The following is a 24,877-nucleotide window of genomic DNA, read 5'->3' on the forward strand; positions in this document are numbered from 1 at the left end:
GTTATAAAATACTCGTTGAGATTTTGTGTGCAATACTTAAATGTGATCAACACATTTGCTCCTTAGGTAGAAATGTGGCAACATAATCTTTCAAAATAGATTTCTTATATCCTCTATCCCATGCTTCAAATATATAGAGTTAAGGAGACCCTAAAAACCATCAAACAACAATATTGTTGGTTGAAACAAGGTTCCAAAATACTATGGTAAGAGTTCTCATGATTCTCAAATGACTGGATGTTCTGGCCCTTAGCTAAATATTCATATAAAACTCCCATAAAATAATTGTAACAAATGTTCATGCAAAATGCATTAGATCTGAAATATCCATAACAAGTAGAACAAATTTGCACAAATGAATTGGAAGCTCACCGATATATTGGAGCAGATTTATATTATTCACATGTGCAACAAAATGTTGCAATATAATAAAAAATACATCAATACTTAATCTCTAAGTTGCTGGTACAGGTACGTGATACGGGCATGATATTATGACAATTTTTTTCTTGTGTACAGTATGTTTGGGTACAATATATATCTGTATGTATGTATATATATATATATATATATATATATATATGTATGTACATATATATATATGTACACACACACATATATAAATATATATATATATATATATGTATGTACATATATATATATATATATGTATGTACATATATATATATATATATATGTATGTACATATATATATATATATATATGTATGTACATATATATATATATATATATATCTATATATATATATATATATATATATATATATATACATATACATACATTTATATATGTATGTATTTATACAAAATTGTAAAACCATATACATTTGATAGTATGATACTTCATCATTGATCAATGCCACATTCCAAAATGATAGTGATAAAGATAATTATTAAATGCCAATCGACAGTTCGAAATTTCAATATTATGTCATATGCCATATAATATATATCAGCTGTCCTTCAAAATGCCAAAATGAGAAAAGAGAGAGTGAAGAGGGCAAAATGATCTTTGTATTCGGCTAAATGATGCATTTAGGGTTTTTGGATGTAAAGAAAAGTTGAAAAATGTCTTTTTTTGATGCTTTTTGGTGCTCAATGCGTTTGGGTACCTTGGGTATGCACCATGGGCACACCTAGGCGCACCCCTGGGTGAATCTGTACCTAGATGTAATGTCCGTTTTTGTAAACGCCCTAGTTTTTGCCCTAAAATCACAATTCCAAGTAACTTTTCTACTAGGGTTAGGAACATAAACTTAATCATAAGATATCTCTAATTTATTGGAAAAATTAAACCATAGGGAAGCTAGAATAAGGTGACTTGATAGGGCGCCCTATAGGTCCTCTACCCTAGGCCCAAGAGTGGATATACCAGCCCTCTTGGCCTCATGTGGCCCATGCCATCCAATTGAGGTGGTGTACCCAGTGAGGTATCCTATAACCGTTCCCCCTCATCTTGTTATCTTCCTAGTTTCTTTATGATTGATCCTCTTGCATTTGTGAGCCATGGTGGAGAAGAGGGGAGAGATTGTGGAGTGTGCCCTAGAAACCATCTCTTCCTAGACCCAAAGACTGTACCCTTTGTACTCCTTTGGCCTCTATGGGCACATCTGGTCCCACTTTGAGGTGGCGTATCTAGAAGAACGCCCATACACTATACCCCTCTTGTAATCCTCTCACACCCTCCTTCATCATGACTTTGATATATCATAAGTGATGAAGAACTAATATTCATGCTCATTAAAACAGTAATTAGTTACTATTGAACCCCTCATATTATTTTAATATTATTGTACTATCTTGGCAATATTATATCAGATTTCTATTCTCAGAACTAGCCTCAAATTACATTAATAACATTATGTTATATTTACACCATTATGTTTTATTATATTAACAGTATTTAGCATTCTCCTCTTATGTCACATTAACCATATTAAATTGTATGAGCAGTATTAAATTATATTGATAGTATTATACTGTATTAACAGTATTATATTATGTTGACAGCATCATATTGTAATAACAGTATACAGTAATCTATTATCTAAATAGTCATACCATACGTATTTCCCAGGCAGTGTTGACTGCTGCCTCCTTTTTGTCTTCCGTTATTTTTCTTTTCTTCCTTGCCCCATCCTTCCCAAAATGACTGCTGGTCCTCTTATACCAGTATTTTCAAACAAAGGGCTGTGTTGGATGAGACGTGTCCTTTCTTTGCTTAGTTAATTGTGTCCCTTCATTGAAACGATGTGTCTTAACGTCTCTAGGCAAGGTTTAAGTCCTAACTAGAATCGCTGCTTTAAATAAATAATAATCATGCCTTTCTTTGCATTGGTGAAGACATGTCTCCTGTCTTTTGGTAATCACACCATTCATAATTCTATTAATAATTATATGTTATGCACATATTAATAATAATAAATTTATATTAATTGTAAATAATACAATAATCCTTTAACATTAATAATGTACAGAAATGATTAAAGAAATCAATAGAATATATATATATATATATATATATATATATATATATATATATATATATATATATATATATATATATATATATATATATATATATATATATATATGAACATAATATAAGGGACATTACACTAGACGTACCTGATACGCTTGTGGGAGGCCTTAAGGGCGTACCTGGTAACCTAGCTTAATCTTCAACAAGAATGAAATCCCTCAATGAAAGTGCCTCAAGAAACCAAAGGCGTATCATCCTTTAATCTCCAAATCCAAGGGCGTTTTTCCTTAGATCCGATAGATGAGAACAAGTGATCAAACTAGGGTTAGGGTTTGTTGATAAGTTGAGAAAGGATACAAATATGTAATGTTTCCTTTTCAAAGTTAAAAGAAATAACTGACGACCCATAACCTATTCCTTATTTCTCATAGGCTGTGAGATAAAATAAGGGAAATAATCTAGTAAAAATATTTTAAGTTTGGCCTACTCACTTTATTTTAAAAGGACTTGTTAAATATTATTATTAATTTAATAAGCGATTGTTTGAATGAGACATTATAAGGTCTGTATAATATTTTATTTTAAAAAGTGTTTTTAAATAGTTTGGAGGTAAAAAATCAAATTGAGGGCACAAAAGAAATTTGTAAAAGAAGGGCGAATTAGCCATTTGTAGGATCTCTTATGGTTATTGCATTCAATCCTATTTTGGAGTTTGAGCATTTTGCTCATCTTTTGGTCTGAAGAAAACCCTTGTTGTGCAGAGATTAGGAAGACAACTTTTCATCTTTACATTGTTGTATTGGATAAAAAACATCCTCTAATCCATGTCAGGTGATTTAAACCAAGGATGCCATTTGGGCTGAACAGATTGAAGTATTTCCAATTGTTGATCGAGCATTTAGATGATTTGTTGGTGGAATGTGATTTATTCACACCTCGATCATTGCTAACTTTATCAATTGTTGCTATAGTGTTGCTATTGTACATTTGTGTTGATTATTAAGAGTTATTAAAGATTTCAGTCTGGGTTGACTATATTTACAAGAAAATCAAATCGATGTTTTGTCAATAGCTGTTGTGAAGCATTTTTAGGTCATCTTGCCATTGCATAGATCTGGTTTGCTGTTTTTTATGAGGTTCTCAGGCACCGTACTGTTGTGACTAGGTTATGTATTTTCCATATATCAATTATAAGCTGTTATATTATTGGTTGTCGTTGTTACCAGTTGTTGTATCACTTGTGGAGGGTATTTTGCTGTTGTGCTGCATTATCTGCTGATGTTGAAACATCATTTGGTCATTGTGCAGCTACTACACATTACTTCCAAGTGGCCACACATCTTATGATGTTGCTGTACAGGTTTAGGGAGGGTGCCATAAGACTCTAGGGCATGCCTGTAATGTCCCAAGGGTTTGCTTATAGGAATCTGATAAATGAGAGCAATTCCAAACTGATATTCATTGTTAATCCTACCAAAGGCTGCAGATCGAGGGATCACAATTAGTTTAGGGCAACTTTATCCATCTAATGCACTTCAGTGCATATGCAATTAAAGCCAACATTGCTGTTTATTTAAATTCATAGACAGTTCAACACAAATCTTCAGGTAAAAAGGGAGTCAGTTGATAATAGGTTGACAGATAATTGATCCCAGATCTGAATCATAACAGAGTTTTGGAACCAATAGCTGGTAATTGACTGTTAGGAAAATATTATAAGATCTGAATGTGACCTATAAGCAATCCTGTCCTGTCAACTAGTCTCAAAATGAAACTCCTTTTCCTGCATTTTGACCTTCAGCTTGTTGAGTCTTGACATTGCATCCTGTTAGCCTTGTTTTGACGCCACAAAATTTAAATTTTTTGTATCAAAATGATAAGCATTGTCTAGCCAATCTTGAATTGCCTTGATCTTCTCATACACTCTAACCCCTTGGGAACTAATCTTATGCCTGAAATATAATATTTCAGTCAAGCCAAATTCACATTTGGATGGTTTGGCATAGAACAAATGTTGTTCAAATGATCTTCCTAAGTTTTGCTGAATTAAGATGTCATCAAAGGAAACCAACACAAATTTCTCAATTGCAAAATAAATACTTGATTCATGCATGATTAAAAGGTGGCAAGTGCATTGGTTAACCCAAATGACATGACCAAGAACTTGAAGTGCCCTAAAGGCTGTTTTGTGCACATCCTCATCTATAACCCTGATTTGATGATGTCTCAACATCATGTCAATCTTGGAGTAGTACATCACACCATGAAGCTCAACTATCAACTCATTGATCTTGGGTATGGGTTAGCGGTTCTTGATTGTCTTGTTGAGGGCTCTATAATCAATGCACATTCTCATATTCCCATCTTTTTTCCTTCACCAACACCATAGACAAAGCAAATGGGTTGGAACTAGGTCATATGTGCCCCATGTCCAATAGCTCCTTAATTACCTTTTGAATCTCTTCCTTGTATCTCCTCGAGTGCCGATAAAGTGCAGTGATGGATTTTGCTCCTCCTCAAGCTCAATCACTTGCTGAAAGCCCTATTTGATGGTAGACCAAGAGGAATCTTGTCGAATACCTTGCTATGTTTTCTACTATGGACCGAATGTCAAGACGGTAGGACCTCCCATCTTTGGATGGACCTGTATCAGCAATTAGGCATTCTGCTGCCCAAGTCACTTGGTCTCTACAAAAAAACTCTCTCCATCCTCTTGGCAGAAACCACCATAGGAGCATCGTCGAAAAGGCCTTAAATAACTATCTCTTTCCCATTATATTTGAACTTCAATTCCAAGGTTTAATAATTTTGTGTGTACTTGCCAAGTGAGTGCAACCATTCCACTCCCAATACCAACTCCGTCTTGTTGTGCGTTGCACACACTCCCTGTTGCTGACAGGGTCCCCTTTCCTCTTTTTGGTCTTTTTGCCTTCGCCTTGTTGAGTTCTGCGCAGGGTGTCTCGCGTCCTTTGGGCGTGCTCGTAATCAGTCCATGAGATGAAGATGTCATGAGCAGAAGCCTGGAAATCCATAAGATCAGTTTAACCTTTGGGCATTAAAAAATTCTGAGAGATCGTTTAAACTTGTAAGATCGCCTGAGATAGGCGAGGAATGATAGAAAGCTTGCAAAATTCCCCAAGTAAAGGATAAAGCATCTGAAGGTCGTATAAGGACCCAAAGTGCCGATTTTCGCCAAGGGATATAGAGGAGATAAAAATGCGAAGTGTCAAAAGTCGACAAAAACCTCTCAAAATCCTGAAATTCGCACTAAGGGGGAAAGTTATAAGAGTTTCTAAAAGGTTTGCAAAATGGGCAAAAATCTTGATTTTCGCCAATCAAGGGTAAATTGCAAAGGTTTTTAGAAATTGGCAAAACCCTCTAGAAATGCCGAGATGCAAACTTGGGGCAAAATTGCAGTGTTTTGCAAAGAATTTCCAAACTACTCTAAAAACTCCGAACTTTGCAAAATGCCTAAAAAATGCCGAAATCACACAATAAGGGAAAAATGCGAAAAAGTTTAAAGTTTGAAAAAGTGCCTCCAAAACCCGGAATTCGCATTATAAGGGTAAGTTGGAAAGTTTTTAAAGTTTGCAAACTCCTCGAAATCACCGAAAAGCCGCATTATGGAGGGTAAAGTGCGTGAAGGTTGAAAAGTTTTCAAAACCCCTCAAAGCGCCGAAGTTCGCATTTAGAGGGAAAAAGTGCGAAAGTCCGAAGTTTCCAAACCTTTTCAAATCGCCGAAGTTTGCAAAAACCTCCCATTCGCCGAAAATTGCATATGAAGGTAAAGTGCGAAAATTATAAACTTGCAAAAGCAGCCCCAACTGCCGAAAATAGCGATTTGGGGGATGAATGAGAGAAAGTTAAAGTTTGAAAAATAACCCGAAACCCCGAAGTTTGCATTACAAGGTAAAATCGCGATTTTCGCCAAAGCCTGAAAAGCAACATAAAATACCAAAAATCGCATTCCAAGGCAAAAATCGCAATTCTTTTTCATGAAGCTTGCAAACCCCCCCTAAACGCCGAAGTTCGAGGACTATAGGGCATAAAAGCGCTAGAGTTTTCTAAGTTTGCAAACCCTGTCATAATCCCGAAATCGCGCCATAGAAGAGGAGATCGCGAGTTTTGAAAGTTTGAAAACCCTCTCCCATTCTTTGAAAATCGCCAGAAAGGGCGTAAATGTTAAAGTATAAAGCCTGCAAAAGCTCTTTAAACCTCCGAAATCACGATCCAAAGGTAAATCGCAAGGTTAAAGTTTGAAAGGGGAGTAGGTCGTCGCTCGAGTTTCACGCCATAAGGCGAAATCACAAGAGCTCTAAGTTTTCGAAACGCCCAAGGAAAATCACGTAGGAAGTAAATCGCCAAATCACCAAGGTAAAAATCGGTAAATCTAAGTTTTTAAACTGCTGCATTTCTCTGTCCAAACTTAGGCGCGAAATTGGGAATAAGGAGTTAAGCGTTAAAGTTTGAAATTGCAGAACTCTCTCATTCCCAAATTTGCAAATTGTGAGTTTGTCTTTACAAAGCGTAGGGCATTAGACAAACTTTTTTCAAAATCCAAAGGAAACCGTTCATTTCACCAGGTAAGTTTGCTTTGTCCCTCTTAAAATTGTTTGAAATATATGCAAAATGGGATGGATGTGTTTGTGCAAAATTGATTAAAATGATTAAATTTGTAAACCGCATCTTTTCCCGTTTATAAGGCATTAGGCAAAGCAATTGAAATTAGAAGTCTATTCCCAGGAGCTTCATAATGTTCATATCTAAATCAATCAAGCTCTTTAGCTGAAGTATCATGCTTTCTTTAAATTCGGTTTTCAAATTAATCCTTGTGTGCTAGCGTATCCCTTTTATCTAACCCGCTTTGTTTCCTTTATATCGTCTTGTAATCCGCGTCCGGCTGTGCAGGATAAATGCCTAAATTGGCGGTAGAATCATCAAAGACGCCTGGTGCAGTCGGAACGTCACGAGCATCCAAGTCAGATATCCTTTGCAGAGTCGAAAAGATGAAATATCGGTATCAGAGAGGAGGACTGAGGGAATCAAAGGTTCAAAGTGTGTGGTAAAATGTAGGTGATACTGACCTGGGGCACATTGATATTCAAGATATCAGAGACCAAGTTTTCTCCCCTAATGCCTATGGCAGGCCTAGGCGGATGATGGAAAGTGGCATCGCTCAGGCAGCAGGATTTCCCTCTATAGTGCAAAACTATGAGCTGGTAGTAGAGGCTGCCCGACATTACCAACCAAACACCAGATTGGTGCTCCTTGAAAATATGTTCCTTGCTAACTTCACTCCTGAAGCCATTGGCGACGCCTTTGACATCCCCTTCCCGAACAACCCCATAGCAACAACTATAGATGAAGTGCAGGTGGCGTATGATATGAACCCTGCCAAATGCAGAACACTGATAAATGAGGAGTGGTACAAGGAGAGAAGACCTCCAAGCATCAGGATTGGGAAAAAGACTCCCAGAAGCGACTTTCACAATGAGCATGGAGACATGGTCACATTGCTCAGCAGGATTATGGGACTCCCCCAATCCAACTACTTTGAAGAGTGGATGTTCTACTTCACAGAACAGGTCTTCGCAGGAAAATCCAAGTTCGACTGGGCCCAAATCATCAGTGACAACATCCATACCCAATTGATCGAACTTGAGGCGAAAAAGTACTTTACTATGACATCCTATCTAGTCTACATGTTCGCCAGAAACCAGCCATTGCCAGGTTTAATCATGAAGGGTGAAATTGGGAATGGGCCCAATCAGGTGAAGGTATATGATTGCTATCCACAACTACACTATCAGGACATAGCTCAAAGCGAAAAGAACAACCTTGCCTATGCAGTTGGTCAGCATGAGCATGTCAATGACGCTTTCACAATGTGCCTGGTCAGGCTGATGCAAGGAGGACTACACATAAGGCTCTCAGAGCAAGCTACCATTTTGGTACAGAGGTATGGCGCCTGGTTCATCCAGTTCCCAAGATTCTCCTACATTCGAATAGCTGGCTTTGAGGGTGCTCCTTTCAGACTTCCGCAATACCCGACCGACAAAATAGTTCTTCTGGAAGTCGCAAGGCAGTCACGTTCGACGAACAGTTTACTCAGAGACAAAAAGCAGTCCAGATTAGCCTTCCCCATGATCATAGGTAACTTCGATGTCCATCTGAAAAGTCCAGTTCATGCTGAGGAATCCCTTGCAAAACTAGCCTCCTACGACCTACAAGAACATTTCCCAAGGAAATGCTTTGATCACGACAATCTGGCAAAGAGAGCCTACGGTAGGTGATACAGAGCAAAGGAGTCAGTTGAAGATTATTGGAAGAACTACTCTAATGACTATGAAGTCGCGGCGCGAATATTCAAGGCCGAGTGTGCAGCAAATGCGACTCTATGAATATTGTCAGGTCCTAGATCAGCTAACGGATTCAGGAAATTGCCTACAAGTCTGGGAATTTGAGGCGGTAAGACATCTCTTGCCAGGCATCGATTGGTCACAAGATCCAATCACTGATTTTGAGGCGGTTATGGCAGCCCCAAGAAGATACACTGACTAGTGGTTGCTCCAGCAAATTGAGCCACTGATTCATGAGAGAGTCCAATTCACCTACCAAATGATGGGTAGCCTTGATTCTCAGTCCTTCGAAGATGAGGGAACCTCCAGTGCACCTAAGGAAGAGGTTGAAAAGCCCGAGAAAAGGAAGAAGGCTAAAGCTAGCAGAGGAACTCGAACATCTAAGAGAACAAGAAGGGAGAAGATCCCTATTAGGAGACTAGAGGTCACTTCATCATCAAAAGACCCCAGTTCATCTGATGATGTAGTTGAACTAGATTATATACCTGCTCCGCTTTCCCAGAGCGATGTTGAAGCATTCGGAGCTGATGATCCTTTTGAGCAAGAAAGGCTAGATACAAAGGTAAGAGCCATTGAATCTGCCGAACCTGAGAATCAAGTGGAGGAAGGAGAGATTCCATCCACTCAAGGGCTTGAGGTGCATGAACCCACCTAGCAGAGCCGCCATGAATTGCAATTGCATATTATTGCCAAGGATGACTCCACTGTTGAAGGAGAGCAAAGGACAAATGAGACCCGCGAGCCTGAAAGGAGTGAGGAACAACCATCACAAGAAGATACCAGACGGTTGTTCAGTGAAGTAGGAGAGAATTCAGCTGCAAGCAAGGGGCTTGACACTTCTTCCACTCCGCCTGTAATAGAGCAGCTGCAAATATGCAATGAGCCGGCTGAAAACATTAAGGAGCAGAGTGCAAATTTAACCATAGCATCAAGACAGACTATACCTCAAGATTGGTTAGTTGCACGAGCTCAGCGAAAGGCAGCCACCAAGCCACCCATTGACTTGGAGGACATTTTCTCACGCATAGACGAAGCCAAGTCCAAGGGGAAGAAAAAGCCTAAGGCATATTCCCGGATAACCAAAGACGAGCAAAGGAACTGTACCCTTCATATCGCCACCCGCCTGCCGATAAGCCAACATATCAAGTTACACTGGCTGACTATAGCATCACAACCGTCCCAATCGGTTGAGCCACTAAGGAACAGGAAAGGGAGGAATTCAAAGACTCTGTGCAAAACATGCTCAGACAACTTGAAGAGATAACTGCTGGAAAGGACATGTATCGAGTTTGTGCTGAGCAGGCCGAGGGGTACATTGATCAACTCCTGAGACCATCGCATAATGCTTTCGAATCCCACATTCGCTCGACAACATTGGCGCAAAGGATCACTACAGAATTTGAAGGAGTACAAGATACTGCCAAGGCCGTCAAGGAATGGATGCAAGGCATTAAAGAAAGAGGAGAACAAATCTTCAAGGATCTGCGCGAAATGACCCTCCATAGGGAAGCCACTATTATCAAAATGTGTAAGCTAAAGCAGGAATGCTATAACACTCATGAGGCGATTGCCAGGGCATTGCCCCTCATTAGGGCTCTATTTTGGACCTGCTCTCAAATCCCTGCTATTGATACTATCCTAAATCCTTATAGTGTCAATACCTTCAAAGAATGGTATTGGACCCTCAGCATGAAGGACGGCATGAAGGATAATATCAATAAAATGCATGATAAGTGCGATGACACTTTATCAAATGTGAAGGATCTTGGTGAAAGGATCCGCAAATCCATGGTTCTCGGTTGGAAAAATAGTATGGAGGATAGTGAGGTGCAACCACAGTGGGAGGACAGGCTTAATCCCAGGGTCACTTATTCCGTAGAGGATCTAGAATTTGCTGTTGGGCTTCAAGCAGACATATCATGTTTTGAAAATCACAAGTCATACTGGAGAGAAGAGCTGGAGAATTTAGATAGCCTCCCACAGGGTATTCATTACAAAATGTTTAATCCTCCTATGTCGCCGATGACCAAACTATTCAAGTTATATCTGAGATTTCAGGACTACGTTCGGGTAGAGCGTGCAGCCAATTGAGATATCTGGGGAGAATACCTGCACGACGAGGTCGAATTCATCACAAAGGAATCTACAACTGGAAAAGAAAAAGTGCTCTCTTAAAATGTATTTTTCTTTTAGAAATTAAAAAAGCACTTTTTGGGCAAAGTTCATATTTGACTGCCAAGTCAACTGTAAACTTTAAACTTTGTGCATGTGCACTTTTTTTTGAATTGTTATGGATGGTTGTTTTTTAATTACCTTTTTAGGTAGTTATTGCTCCCCTTTGGGTGGTTGCTGATATTTACCTTCCATTTATGGGTATGCGTACCTTTTGTAAAGATGAATCTGGGCCACTTGTTTAGTTTAAGATCTTGGCCATTCATCTATTTTTGGAAGCCTATTTAAAGGGACTGGTTTTCCCTTATTTTGTAAGAAGTTCATGGATTGTTGTTGAAGCTCTAGCGAAATTTACACATGATTTGGTGTTTGGATGCTAATGGCAGTTGCTTGTTGTGCTTGGATGGTGCTTTAGGGCTAGGATTGACTCCAATGAGATTTCCATTCAGTGACCCTCTAAGAGTAAGTGTGGATTTGTCCCTAACTGAGTGATGATACAAGAATGTCCTCCTAGATTTGATAAACTGCACTGTTACTGTGATCAGGACTATGCTAAATCCCTTGGATGAAGCCTGGCTATTGAAGTTTATGCCTCAATGATTGGCTGCAGATATTTGATAGGGTCTTGTGTTGGTTTGGGCACACATCTGCTGGTCTGGTTGCTGTTATTACCAAATCCAATCAAGAATAGGACATGTGATGATGGAATTGGTAATCAGATCGACCTTGAGGTACAAATTTGAATGTCAATAATAATGGCAGGTAAAGTGTTTCGTCCTAACCTCCCAACGTCTCTTCACAAAGTTTTTCATCTTTGTTTAGAGCAAACTTACTTATATAGTGCCAAAGATTATTCTCGAAATTTTTTCTTTTTGAAAGAAATGAAAACACTGTATATTAGCCATAGGAAAAACCAAGTCTGCCCAAAATAGGCGAAAAAGGGTGCCAAAATCGGAATTTAAAAAAAACTTAATTTTAATTATATTTAATTGTTGGCTCAAGGGACCCAAAAATAGGGGCCAACAAGAAAGTTTGATATTTAATTAATTAATTTTATATTCTAATATTTATTTTAAATATCTACATGAAGTTTTCAAAAACACTTTTGTTTAAGTTGAGTTGGAGTCAGCCTTAGGTGTGGGACATGATAATGCTGCACCCTCTTGCCACTATATCACTGCAGTCATCTTGCTCTAGCCGTTGCACCATTCTAGCAGCAGCTATCGTTGATTTTCGCCACTCCATCATTCACTCTGCCTACATGTTGTACTTTCATCAAGTGTGAGTTTGATTTGGCATTAATATTGTATTTTTCTGGCTAGCTCAATTAATATTTGTTCTGTTCGCATCATTATTTTGTGGCTAATCAGCTTGTCATAACAAGATTAGGGTTTACTAAATTCCACTTTTATAGTAACATTATTCACTAATAAGATATGCTGCCATCAGAAAACATGTTTGGCATATGGGGATCCATATTTATATCAACAATTAGTACTCAGATTGGCTGCAATATCCAGTGTGTTTGGATGCATGAAGGTTTCACATATTGATTTCTTGTCTTAGTATTGTTGATCAACATTCTAATATTGGAGTGTGCCATCTATACATTCCAGTTTACACAATTAGAGATTTCAATAAAAATTGCACATTTCCTATGATTTTTAGCAAGGGATATATAAAAATTGATGAAGCTAGATATTGAAGGTCTAGCATGGGCCCACAAGTGCTAATAGGCGTTTGAATATCTCTCACAATTTTATTACATTCAAATTGAGACCCATTAATGGCATCCTTGGTTGGTCATAGTGGTAGGTGAAAACCTTTCAAATGAAGGGGGCTCGAGGAAATGTATGCCTAAGGCAGGGGTGTGGGGAAATGCATAAATGAAAGATGCAATGGCAATAGGTCTTAGGGAATTTAGAGGAGAGACGCCTCTAGATTGTATTTCCATTTACTCTGTGCCAACATTATGTTATCTAAAATCCCAAATTAGGACTTAGAGGAATGTGATGCCAAGATGTGAGAGGGATGCAAAGGTTCATGGGCCCATCCAAAATCGCAAATTTGGGGGTTTAGGGAATTTGATGCCAAGATGTGAGGGGATGCAAAGATTTGTGGCCTTGAATAGGTAGAGTGGTGAGATAGAGGGGAAAAAGGTGTCATGATACTTATTGGTAGATTTCACAAGAGGGATGATGGTACAAAGAACCTTGAAAGTTTGGAGGAGGGAAGCATTATGGGGATGTGGATTGAACTTTGGAAATACTTGATATAGGAAGGAATGGGGATTGGGTTTCAAAAATGCTTGATGCAAAAAGGAGTGGGGATGGGGTTTGGAGATACTTGATATGGGAAGGAGAAAGGATCAAGCTTTCAAGGTATCTAATGTAGGATTGAGTGGGGATAGTGCTTTAGAGATACTTGATGTAGGAAGGAGTGAAAATCGGGATTTAAAGTTATTGAGTGCATAAGGATGCAAGGGTTAATAAGGATGCAAAGCTTTGTGGGTTTGCAGTTGGCAAGCGAGTGATAAGTCAAGGATCAATTTTTGGCATGTCTAATATTGGTGGAGTTTAGTGATCATGGATATGGCTTGCCCAGTCAAGGTGATGAATAGAAAGGAAAACTTGGAACTTCAAATGTTGATTGTCATACTTCAATCGAATCAAATACTTTGAAGTCCAGAAAATGATTTTCTACCACATACTCAACTCAACAAGTGGGATAGTGATTACAACTTGTTACTAACACATCCAATGAACTATACCTCAAAACGTGGTACATACATCACATATAGGCCATTTTTCTATCCACATATCTAGCTCAATCTACAATGACAAATCCCTATATAATCATTGTCTTGCCCAAAGTCTCTCTTTAGTAGTACTTAACACATAAACATGCAAAAATGAATTGAAGACCTTTAAACCTTAGTCCAATGATACATATACCCCCTAGGACACTTCCATCGCATGGGCAATGTCTAGTTTGGAACTTATTAAGCATCCAAAAGTTTCCTAATGACACAGTCATAAAGGATGTGACTAAAGTCTTCTATCATATAGTATTGAAGAACATATGGCAATTTGCAACTTACTAACTAAATCACTAAAAAACTTTGTTCCTTGATCACTAAAAAAGTAAAGTACAATAAGAATAAATGATCACCAACATGTTAAAATTAAACAAAATGTCTTGATTAGCCCTAGACAAATCTCAACTCCCATATGAATTGAACTAAACATTTAGGATAAAAAAGAAAGAGAGAAAACTTGCGAATCAAATCATGTCTCTCTGCAAACATCAACATGTGCTTTATCTATTACAAGTAGGATATCTTTGCAAGTCCCCAAAGAGAAAAGGTGTCTCAACATCCAACCATTCAATCCCAAGGTCAAACACAATAAGAATAGATGTAATATTCTTAAACTTCCCACAACAAAGGGAATATGCCTAAAGCAACTAATCCTCTCCAACACTCCTCAAAATAGCTCTCAAAATTGACTCCACAACTCAAGACCCAAAATATAAGGAGACAACAAACATCATAACTATGTATCTACTTTTCAAGTAAGTTCTTAGAACTAACATCCACAACTCAAGACTCATGCATATGAGAAAAATTCAAAAATCAATGACATAATGTATTTGTTGTAGGTGGGCAATAGCATTCAGATTATTCATTTTGAGTGGACTGAGAATGGGGTATGAGATTGTTCCGCCTAAGAAGCACAATTTCCTTAGTATATTTTTGCTAAACTCATGTGTAATGTCCCCTACTAGGAGGCTGCTTGTATAATTAACATACATCATTATGCCTTAATCAGAACACTAAACTAGAGAACAATTAGCATTCATAATACAATTGATAGTTACTATACTGAAGCCCCAATCCTTACTTCTTTCCTAATCATCAACCCTAATGGAGGATGGGGAATTACTTGTTAGGGTGCTAGGAAAACCATTCTCCACAAATAGGCCCAAGGGTTTCAGGAACACCCGTCCATACCACCTCTTGGGTTCACCTATTTTGGGAGGTATTACAACCACCTTTCCCTAACAAAACCAAACTATCCTCATGAGGTGCAATAGAGAATGATTAAGGATTAGGCTATGAGTATACTATTCTCTCATGTATTATGAATATATATGTAAACAAATGAATTAAGCATAATTGTTATATAAATCTGATTAACAAATATAAATCTTATTATTTTTGTTATGTGTATACATGAATAAATGTAAATTATTATAAATGAACATTCAGTTTACGAGTGAGATACAGCATACCAATCTGCTCTTACACAATGATTGCCAATATAATACGATCTGCCAATAAATTAATATATATTCTCCTTTCATGATCTTCCCCTCTCAAACTCCATTTCTAATCTCTATATATATCTTTACTTCTAAGTATTATACCCTTTTGGATTGAAAAGACATGTCTTCTTATTTGTTAATTGCTACTTTTAGTCACAATAATAATTGCATCCCTACATTTACAAATCGTATCTCTTCTAAATTGCAATAGTTACTAAATACTAATGCAGATCTCACCTTTTGAAAGTTGTTAATATTGTTCCTTAAGATCGCATCCTTTCCTTTATTAATCTTTATTGGGTTTGCTTCTAAATAATAATCGTTCCATTATTTAAGTATTGGGCTTGTTCCTTAATGAGTGATGACATCCTTTGTTGCATAACAAAGCGGCTTGCTCCTTAACACCACTTTAATGAATCACATTAACTTCCTTTCCAATTATTTGTTTGTTCTAAGAAAATCGCTGGATTGCCCTATATTATTAATCACTGCTTATTTAAATCGGTGTAGCATTGATTACTTATTTTATTTTTCAATCTGCTTGATCTCTGCTTATTCTTTCGTAATGAAATCACTTTGCCTTTAATACAGTCCCACTTTCCACTGTTGATTCTTAATCTGTGTGCTTTTGGTCTTTGCATAGGTGATACTCCTGTGATGAATGATACTTAAGTTTTATTGCTACTTTTTGTTGTAAAGCGTTGCCTAATATAAGTGTGACTGTGATCAATTTGGGTATGATTGATATTGATTGCTGTAATGGCTGTCTGTTAGAACATAATTGTTGTCTAATGGAACCGCTGCCTTTATCAGAAAATTGTGATGTCTTATAAATAAGACAATTTTTTGTTGTTTGTGGTGAGTTATTCGTACTACCTAAGTGGGGGCATTACATCATGTCAACCTCTAGGTGTAGTTTCCTCTAATTTTTAGTTGAAACCAGCCAATGAGTCTCATCATTCCAACACATAATCTTTATAAGCTAGATATCTAGTCTTACCCAAATTTGATATAGTGCACAACTGATCATCTCATGCCAACCAAACTCCAATTGTAACTTTGCAGCAACTAGAAGCTCATGAGGCAAAATGATCACAACACTCAATCTAACATATTGTTGCAAACCACTAACAAAGCTCCCTTTGTATGATTAGTACATAATCTAGGATCCTACTAGGACACCATGTTTGCATCATAACCACAACTCAACCAAAAGCTCTAAGCGCTCTTCATGGCAACGACTTCTCCATATACTCATAAAAATGAAGATAACCATCCTCCATAGCTAGAACAAGTAATTGATAAAGAATTCATTACTCACATGAATTAGAATCCAAGAGCTCCTCATGACACCAACATCCATTACAAAAGGTCAATTATCACAAAGTGACAAATGCACGTTACTGCCAAAGCTCCCATTGAAAGTGATATAGAGCTAGACATGGCATTGTGAGAAACATCTTCTAACTCAAGATCACCTATGACCCTCACACAGAAAGAATTCTTCAGATGGCTGATTGATGAAGACAATTACAGCCTTCCACTTGCTCTTGTTCAATGCAATGACAAAGTGGTGATGGTAATTTGGGTTGAGGGTGGGCATGCATGTTTATTACTTTTTTGAGGGTTTGGGGTGTGGGTGGGGTTTATTAACATTTTAGGGTTAAGGTTAGTGAATTATATTTTCAAAAGGAAAACTTTTTGCATGTGTAGGCTTTGAAGATTTTCCAAAATTTTTTAGACTGTTCGATGCTTTTTTACAAGTTCTTTCCAATACCTAATATTGAGTCACAGTTCAATTAATTTAAAAATTTGTAACTGGAAATTTGCATATGCATTTTCTATCTGCCTCAGATTGCAATGACTTCATAATACTTATGAATCAATGAACTTGGTGATTCTCTCTCTCAGACACAGAAATTCCCATGTACCATTCTATGCAAGTACAGTTCTATTACAAGTTTTTGTTAAAGGCAGGAACACATGACAAATTGTGGGGTAGCAAATACAGATGAAAAATGGATGTATGCATGATTAATAATTGATATTATATACTATGATGATTAAGCATTAGGGATTACTAACTTTCCCCACTGTAATTCAGATCAGGTTTGAACAAGTCATCTAGCATGTACTTGTGCCACTTGTCTCCTTTATGATAATCAGGGGGAAATAATTGAAGTTTTCATTCTGCCGGAGCATAAACGAGTATGCACCCACTATAATGCTATAACAGCTTTATTAATTGTCTTGTGATTCAGATGCCTAGATGGCTGTCTTCAAAAAAAACCAAGGAGATTATAGTCGAATTTTATTATTGCAACTTGAAGGGAAGAGATTACAATAAATTATGATCAGGGAAAACATCTGAGACCTCTATACACAGTGTTCTTCGAATTCTTTTTTTTTCTTTAAGACTAATGTGCCAACAAACACCTTGTGCCACCATCTCCATCAAAGTTAAAATATGGCAGATCAAATATAGCTTGCAGTTTTCATTATTATAAATAGCAAAGTTTTGCCAGTTTTTATAGTGTCCCTTTTTCACAATTCAGTTAGAGGCAATGGCTTGACTGCTGTATGACAAATATTTTTATATAATGCGAGTTGACAAAAAAATTACTAATTTGGAATCCGGGCACAAATATAGCTAGTGAAAACTAGTTGGCCTTTCATGGGGCACTCACAGAGATGTTATATTGCAGATTTTTCCTTGAAGATTTCAATTCACCTCTATTTTTATATCAGCACTACCCCCACATTACTGCTCTGCCGTCGTCCCCTCGCCGTCCCCTAAATAAGGCCCATGGTCCCTTGGTCCAATTGCCACACATACCACCTTGCTCAAATTTTTGCCCAAGATGTTAAGTTTGGGACCAAGTAGAGGAGGAAGTGAGAAGAGAAATGAGTTTATGAGGAAAAGAAGAGGAAGAGGAGGAAAGCCATTGGATCTGCTGAATTCCGCCCTTGATTCAATAGGTAATTTGTCTATTGGGTTGTGGATTTTGTATTCCTCCACTCACACTAAAGAGATTTGAAGCCGTTTTGATTCCCTTGGTCTCTTTGTTCCTCTCAATGTTCTAGATGCATAACTTTTGTTTGAAGGTGTTGCTTGGAACTGAGAGAAGCACTGTGATTAGAGGATGGCTACTTCAAATTTTTGGCATTATAATAATTTACCATTCAATGTGTTGAGCAATCCATATTGGTAAATACATTGAGCATTGCTGGTGTAGGATGGAATGAAATTGTCAAAGATACACAACTAATAGTAGAAAAAAAAAAGAGAAATGACGAGAGCTACAAAACTTTATTTGATGGGTGGACAAATGGTAGGAATAGTAACTTTATTAAATTTTTAGTGGCAAGTGCATTGGTGTGCTTGAAGTTTGTAGATGCTTCACATGAAGTCAAGAATGAAGAGAAATTGTCCAATTTATTGGAGGTGGTTGTCTAAGAGTTGGAGGTGGATGATGCCATTCAAATTGTCACTGACAACAAAATTGCCTATGCATTCATAGGAAGACTTCTTTAGGATAGACATCTCACCTTTTAGGAGCCCTTCTATTGTCCATTGGAATAATCTAATGCTTGACAACATTGGGAAGACTAGATAGGTCAAAAGTGTGGTTGAGGATGCAAGAAATATCACAAACTTTATGTACAACTGCACTAGGGTGATAGCTTGATGGCAAATTACACCAAAGGAAAAAGCTTATGTGATTGGAGGTCACACAATTTGCCATTAACTTCATGACATTGCAAAGAATTGTAGGGGAAAAAACATTCTCTCAAGCAAATGTTTGTAAGCACTTGGTGGTTGAAGTTTCCATGTTGTAGGAGGATGGAATGGTAAAAGGTTGTGAGGATTGTCTTTGATCATGTGTTTGCCAAGAGTGCAAATAAGTTACTCAAGGTAACTTACAAACTTATGGTTTAGGACTTTTTAATTTGATATTTCTTTAAAAAAAATTGTTTTTAAATTTTCTATTAATCTTAAATTTTGAGTTCCCAATTTTTAGGTGGATTGGGATAAAATGCCAATAGGTTATCCATATAAGGCCGTGTTGCATTATCATGGTGGAATAAGAAAAAATATGAAATCATTTGATGAATAATTGATTGTAGATGGACCAACACCACCAACCAGTACATTCCATGCGGTACTACTTAAATCCCAAAGATTTCTTCAATTCCTTTAAGGCCAATGAGGATGTTATAATGAGCTTCACCACATGCATAGACATAATAGGGATTTTTTCAGTGTTCCACGGGCGTTGGGGACGGGGGGACCAAGGGCCTAAGTTAGGGGGCGGGGGTGGGGTTGGCGGGGTGGTGGTGGTGATATAGTTATACATATACATATAGTACTTGAAAAACTAGTTTTGAAAAGATGTATGACAATATTACAGTATAAGAATTACATTTCAAATGAGACTATAGGAAATTTGAAATACTAAATCTAAATACCAAGATTTCTAAGTTGTGTTGTTATATGGAGCCTAATTAGACTCGGAGGTTAGATTTTCCCTACTTCTATCGGCGTAGTTTCCCCCCATATTTTTCAACGGGGGTTTGGGGGCAGCGCCCCCAAGTTGGGGTCAAGGGGCATTGCCCCTTCAAGGAAAAATCTGCAATATAACATCTCTGTGAGTGCCCCATGAAAGGCCAACTAGTTTTCACTGGCTATATTTGTGCTCGGATTCCAAATTAGTAATTTTTTTGTCAACTCGCATTATATAAAAATAGTTGTCATACAACAGTCAAGCCATTGCCTCTAACTGAATTGTGAAAAAGGGACACTATAAAAACTGGCAAAACTTTGCTATTTATACGTTTGGGCGTCTGCACGTCTCTCGAAGGACGGGGAGACACCTAAACGTCTCCCAAGGAGATGTGGAGGCGTCTCCATGTCTCTCTGGGAGACGCCCAGACGTCTCCTTGGGAGACGCGGAGACATCTCGGCAGCGCTTGGGTGGCGGTGGTGGGACGGCGGGGGACGTCGCGTTCCCGTCCCCCCGTCCCCGAGACGTTTCTTACGGGGAGACGTGGCCAAAAAGGGGGGGGACGCGTCCCCGTGGAACACTGGATTTTTTTGAATCATTTAATCATACATGTCTTTTATAAATGTACTTTTAGAATAATATTACAAATTTTAAAAATATCTTATTAGTAGGCTTGAAGTGGGAAGATTATGGTGCTTTTCACCAATTCTTCATAGGCTAGCCATCTACATTTTGTATTAGCTTGGTAGCACTTTTGTGGGTGAGTGCAATTGGAGTTTGTTTGAGAGTTTCCATGCCGATAATAGGAAAAGATTAACCCAAGAGCACCTCAATGACCTCCTCTTCATCAAATAGAGCTTAGAAGGCAAGGATTCCTACAATGTGCTTGATTCGAATGTACTTTTTGATTCCAATAATAGGAAAAGATTAACCCAAGAGCACTACATGCATAGACATAATAGGGATTTTTTTGAGTCATTTAATCATACATGTCTTTTATAAATGTACTTCTAGAATAATATTACAAATTTTAAAAATATCTTATTAGTAGGCTTGAAGTGGGAAGATTATGGTGCTTTTCATCAATTCTTCATAGGCTAGCCATCTACATTTTGTATTAGCCTTGTAGCACTTTTGGGGGTGAGTGCAATTGGAGTTTGTTTGAGAGTTTCCATGCCAATAATAGGAAAAGATTAACCCAAGAGCACCTCAATGGCCTCCTCTTCATCAAATAGAGCTTAGAAGGCAAAGATTCCTACAATGTGCTTGATTCGAATGTACTTTTTGATTCCAATAATAGGAAATGATTAACCCAAGAGCACCACATGCATAGACATAATAGGGATTTTTTTGAGTCATTTAATCATACATGTCTTTTATAAATGTACTTTTAGAATAATATTACAAATTTTAAAAATATCTTATGAGTAGGCTTGAAGTGGGAAGATTATGGTGCTTTTCACCAATTCTTCATAGGCTAGCCATCTACATTTTGTATTAGCCTTGTAGCACTTTTGGGGGTGAGTGCAATTGGAGCTTGTTTGAGAGTTTCCATGCCGATAATAGGAAAAGATTAACCCAAGAGCACCTCAATGACCTCCTCTTCATCAAATAGAGCTTAGAAGGCAAGGATTCCTACAATGTGCTTGATTCGAATGACATCAATCCATTTAATATATTCATGTTAGATTGCTGAGGATGTGGATGTTGTGTGGAATGACTGAGGTCTCATTGGATTGCAGAGAGAAGCAATGGCAGCACTAAAATATGGCACACTTGATGATTCATTTAATCTTGAAGAGGATTCTGATTTACCTTCTGCTGACTACTATTGAGAGGGGGAAGAAGTTGAAGACTGTTGTACAATATTTGATTTTGAGTCTTTGAGGGATATGTAACCATTGATTCCTGAAACATTGATAATCAAAATAGATTGATGCATTCTCTCAATTCATTCTATATGCTTCTCATGGATTAAGTTTATTTTATGTATCATATAATTTATTTTGTTTTCGTAGGTTTTTCTAAGTTTTTGCCAAATAGGAGTCTGAAACAAGTTTTTGGGCTGCTGTATTGCAGCCAAGTTCGAGTTTTTGAATTACAAAATAAATATAAATATTTAAAATAGAAACAAATTTTCACCATCATTTTCCTTGACAAATTTTCTTTTCCTCTATTTGCAAAAGCTGTTCTTCCTTTTTCCACACATCTGTATTGTTTACAATTTTAAAGCCCTTGCTGAACTTCCTTTAAGTGAGTTTGCACTTGTATTGGTCTATTTTTGTTGTATAATTAGCCTGCACTCTTATTATGCAAGGCTGTCTTTGTTATAGGTTTTATACATAATTATCATTACAAACCAATATCTCCTCATAGAACACATACTGAATTCTGAATCATATCAAGAAGTTGTTTGAAGCATAGGCCATCTCTTAGGTGTAAAGGCATCTTCTTGTAGGCATTATAAATGCCTTGCACAAAATATGGCTAATAGCTTGTTATTGGAAGTCAACCACATTGTGTTTGATACAGAGCTGTTTCAATGACTATAAACTGTAGAAACTGTCATCATTAGGATATGTGAATTAAATGTAAAAGATATATCGTATTCATAAGATATGCGTAGGAAGAGTTCTGGCATAAGATTCTTTTCTAAGCGAGTTTCTAGTGTTTTCTTTTTAAATATTTTGGAATTTACCACACGAAATATTTTCAAAACTCAAGTCATCACTGTGATAGCTATTATCCATGAGCAGTCATTTCTTTATGACCTTTTAGTTCTTGCTACATACTCACAACTAATGACATTGTGGCACAGGTCTATTGATGATGTGGATAAGACCATGGATGAGGTGAACGAGCAAACAGAGAACATGAAGCAGATTCAAGAAGCTTTGTCAGTTTCCAGTTCAGTTGCAGACCTTGATGATGTAATTCCCTAAAATTTTCTTTGTTTAAATCGCTTATACTATTTCAAGATTTAAGGGGATATTCATTTAAGATTCTTTTTCTGTTTTTTAATAGGATGACTTGGAAGCTGAGTTGGAAGACTTGGATGGCACAGAGTTAGAGCAGCAACTGTTGCGACCTAGTACCACTGCCACAGCAATGCCAACTCCTGCTGCACCAATGCCAACTCCTGCAATTCCAGCCACCAAAGAGCAAGCTTGGCGTGCACCTCAGAAGATATCACAACAAAAAGCAGCTGCTGAGGAAGATGAACTTGCTGCTTTGCAAGCAGAAATGGCACTCTAGGATGCTACTGCAAATTTAATGGTTGTATTGCCCCTGTATTGTGATGTGTTTATGTGTAAATAATCCTTTTAAAAAGAACGAACACTAAAATTTTAGTTGATCGTGATTGATTATAAATTCAATGATAGAACAGGAGCCTTGTTTATTGCGCTGTTAACTGTGATCAGAAAGATATAGTCATACGTTTTCAAAAGCTTTGTTGTACAAGGAGTATTATTGCATAAAGGATTAAAAATGCCATTTTTACAAAAAAATGAACTTAAGTACTCTTCTTGATTAATATTTCTACAGTCCATAGGGTATAATTATTAGATACATATATTCCATTCTTACAAGGCTTTAAATTTGATGACCATCTATGGCCGTCAAGCAATTCTTGAGTGATGGCTACTTTTCAGGATTGCATTTCATAGTGTATGCTGTTCTACCACTTTTATTGCAGTGATAGAAATAAAACGGCAGTTGCCACTTATTTTAACTGTTTTTTCAATTATACTTTTACATATGTTATTTATGAATTATATGTAGGTATAATATAAAATTTGATGGGTATATTTTAAAATTGTTAAGGAACATGTGGCAGTCAAATTTTTACAATTATTATATGTGGTTGATAACACAAAAAAATATGTATGACTTCAATTTTATACCCTTGGGGACCAACATGTTGGAGAGGATCTTTCCCTTACCTTGGTAAGCATATGTATCTTTAATGATTTATATAAACACAACCTTGATATAAAGGTAAAAGATCTCATTCAATTCATAATGGACAGGTATTTGTGGAAATTATTTATTCTTTAAAAAAATTCACCATAATCACAAAGATTCGAGAAGTCTATGAATTGGAAGTTCTGAGTAGAAATTATTTGATTCTTAAAAAACATTCTATTATCCGTAGGGTAACTTTAATTTGCAATATTATTTTTATTTTTTATTTTTGTGTGATAGATTGAGATTTGCAATATCACGTGGGATAGAATCACTCTTTTCAAAGAATAGGCTCGTTTTGTTGAATATTTGGTATTTCCAAGAGAAAGTATATTCATGATAATAATTAGAAATGTCTATCCATAATTTCAATTAAAATAGATTTTCAAAGAGAGACCACAAATTTATCTAGATTAACAGAAGTTTGGGAATTGTTTGCAAATAAGAGGGAATGAAAGAAAATTGATAAGAAAAAGACCGATAAGACCTGAAATCCTGTATTTGGTTTCTATTCCTCTCCATGAACAAAAAAGTTTCATCATACAATAACTTGCAGCCATGAATGGCTAATGTCCTTTTCTTACCGACATGTTTGCTAAAATTAACATGTTAGCTCACAACAATTTTACAGGTCACACTTTATGCAGTGGCAATCTTTGTTATTTATGATCACCTTCATTTTGTTAGGGTTCACTTCTTTGGTCAAGCTTACTAGGCTATTTGGCAGCCTCTTCCTTCTTCATGTGACATATTCGGTAGTTGTCAAATTCAGTGAACTTGGTTAAGTGCCTTCGACATAATTCAAAAAATAAAAATCCCTGACAAATTTTGACGGTCAAATGTTTCTTTGCCATAAAAAGGTGTGCAGTGGATCTTTCCGATGACTTCTTTAATTCCCAACCCCGATTTCTTGGAATGGTGCAATTTTTTTAGTATTTGATTATGAATTCATGGCTTGTGACTATTTATTGAAGTGTCAACATTACATTTGTCGAACACATTAGCAGCAACCAATGTTTCCACTGCCCTCTTTCCAACACTACATGG

General features: G+C 37.0%; 1 protein-coding gene across 1 annotated transcript in view; it reads left to right on the top strand.

Moving 5' to 3' along the window:
* Positions 1 to 23,401, top strand: part of LOC131072718 (vacuolar protein sorting-associated protein 32 homolog 2) — a 63,159-nt gene extending 39,758 nt beyond the window's left edge. Inside the window, exons 5-6 of the mRNA XM_058008962.2 lie at positions 22,683 to 22,794; positions 22,889 to 23,401. Of these exons, the coding sequence (XP_057864945.2) occupies positions 22,683 to 22,794; positions 22,889 to 23,119 (343 nt within the window). The 3' untranslated portion in view covers positions 23,120 to 23,401. The remainder of the gene's footprint in view (positions 1 to 22,682; positions 22,795 to 22,888) is intronic.
* Positions 23,402 to 24,877: the final 1,476 nt, after the last annotated feature.

This window comes from Cryptomeria japonica, chromosome 5 (genome assembly GCF_030272615.1).
Source record: "Cryptomeria japonica chromosome 5, Sugi_1.0, whole genome shotgun sequence".
NCBI classification, from domain to species: Eukaryota; Viridiplantae; Streptophyta; class Pinopsida; order Cupressales; family Cupressaceae; genus Cryptomeria; species Cryptomeria japonica.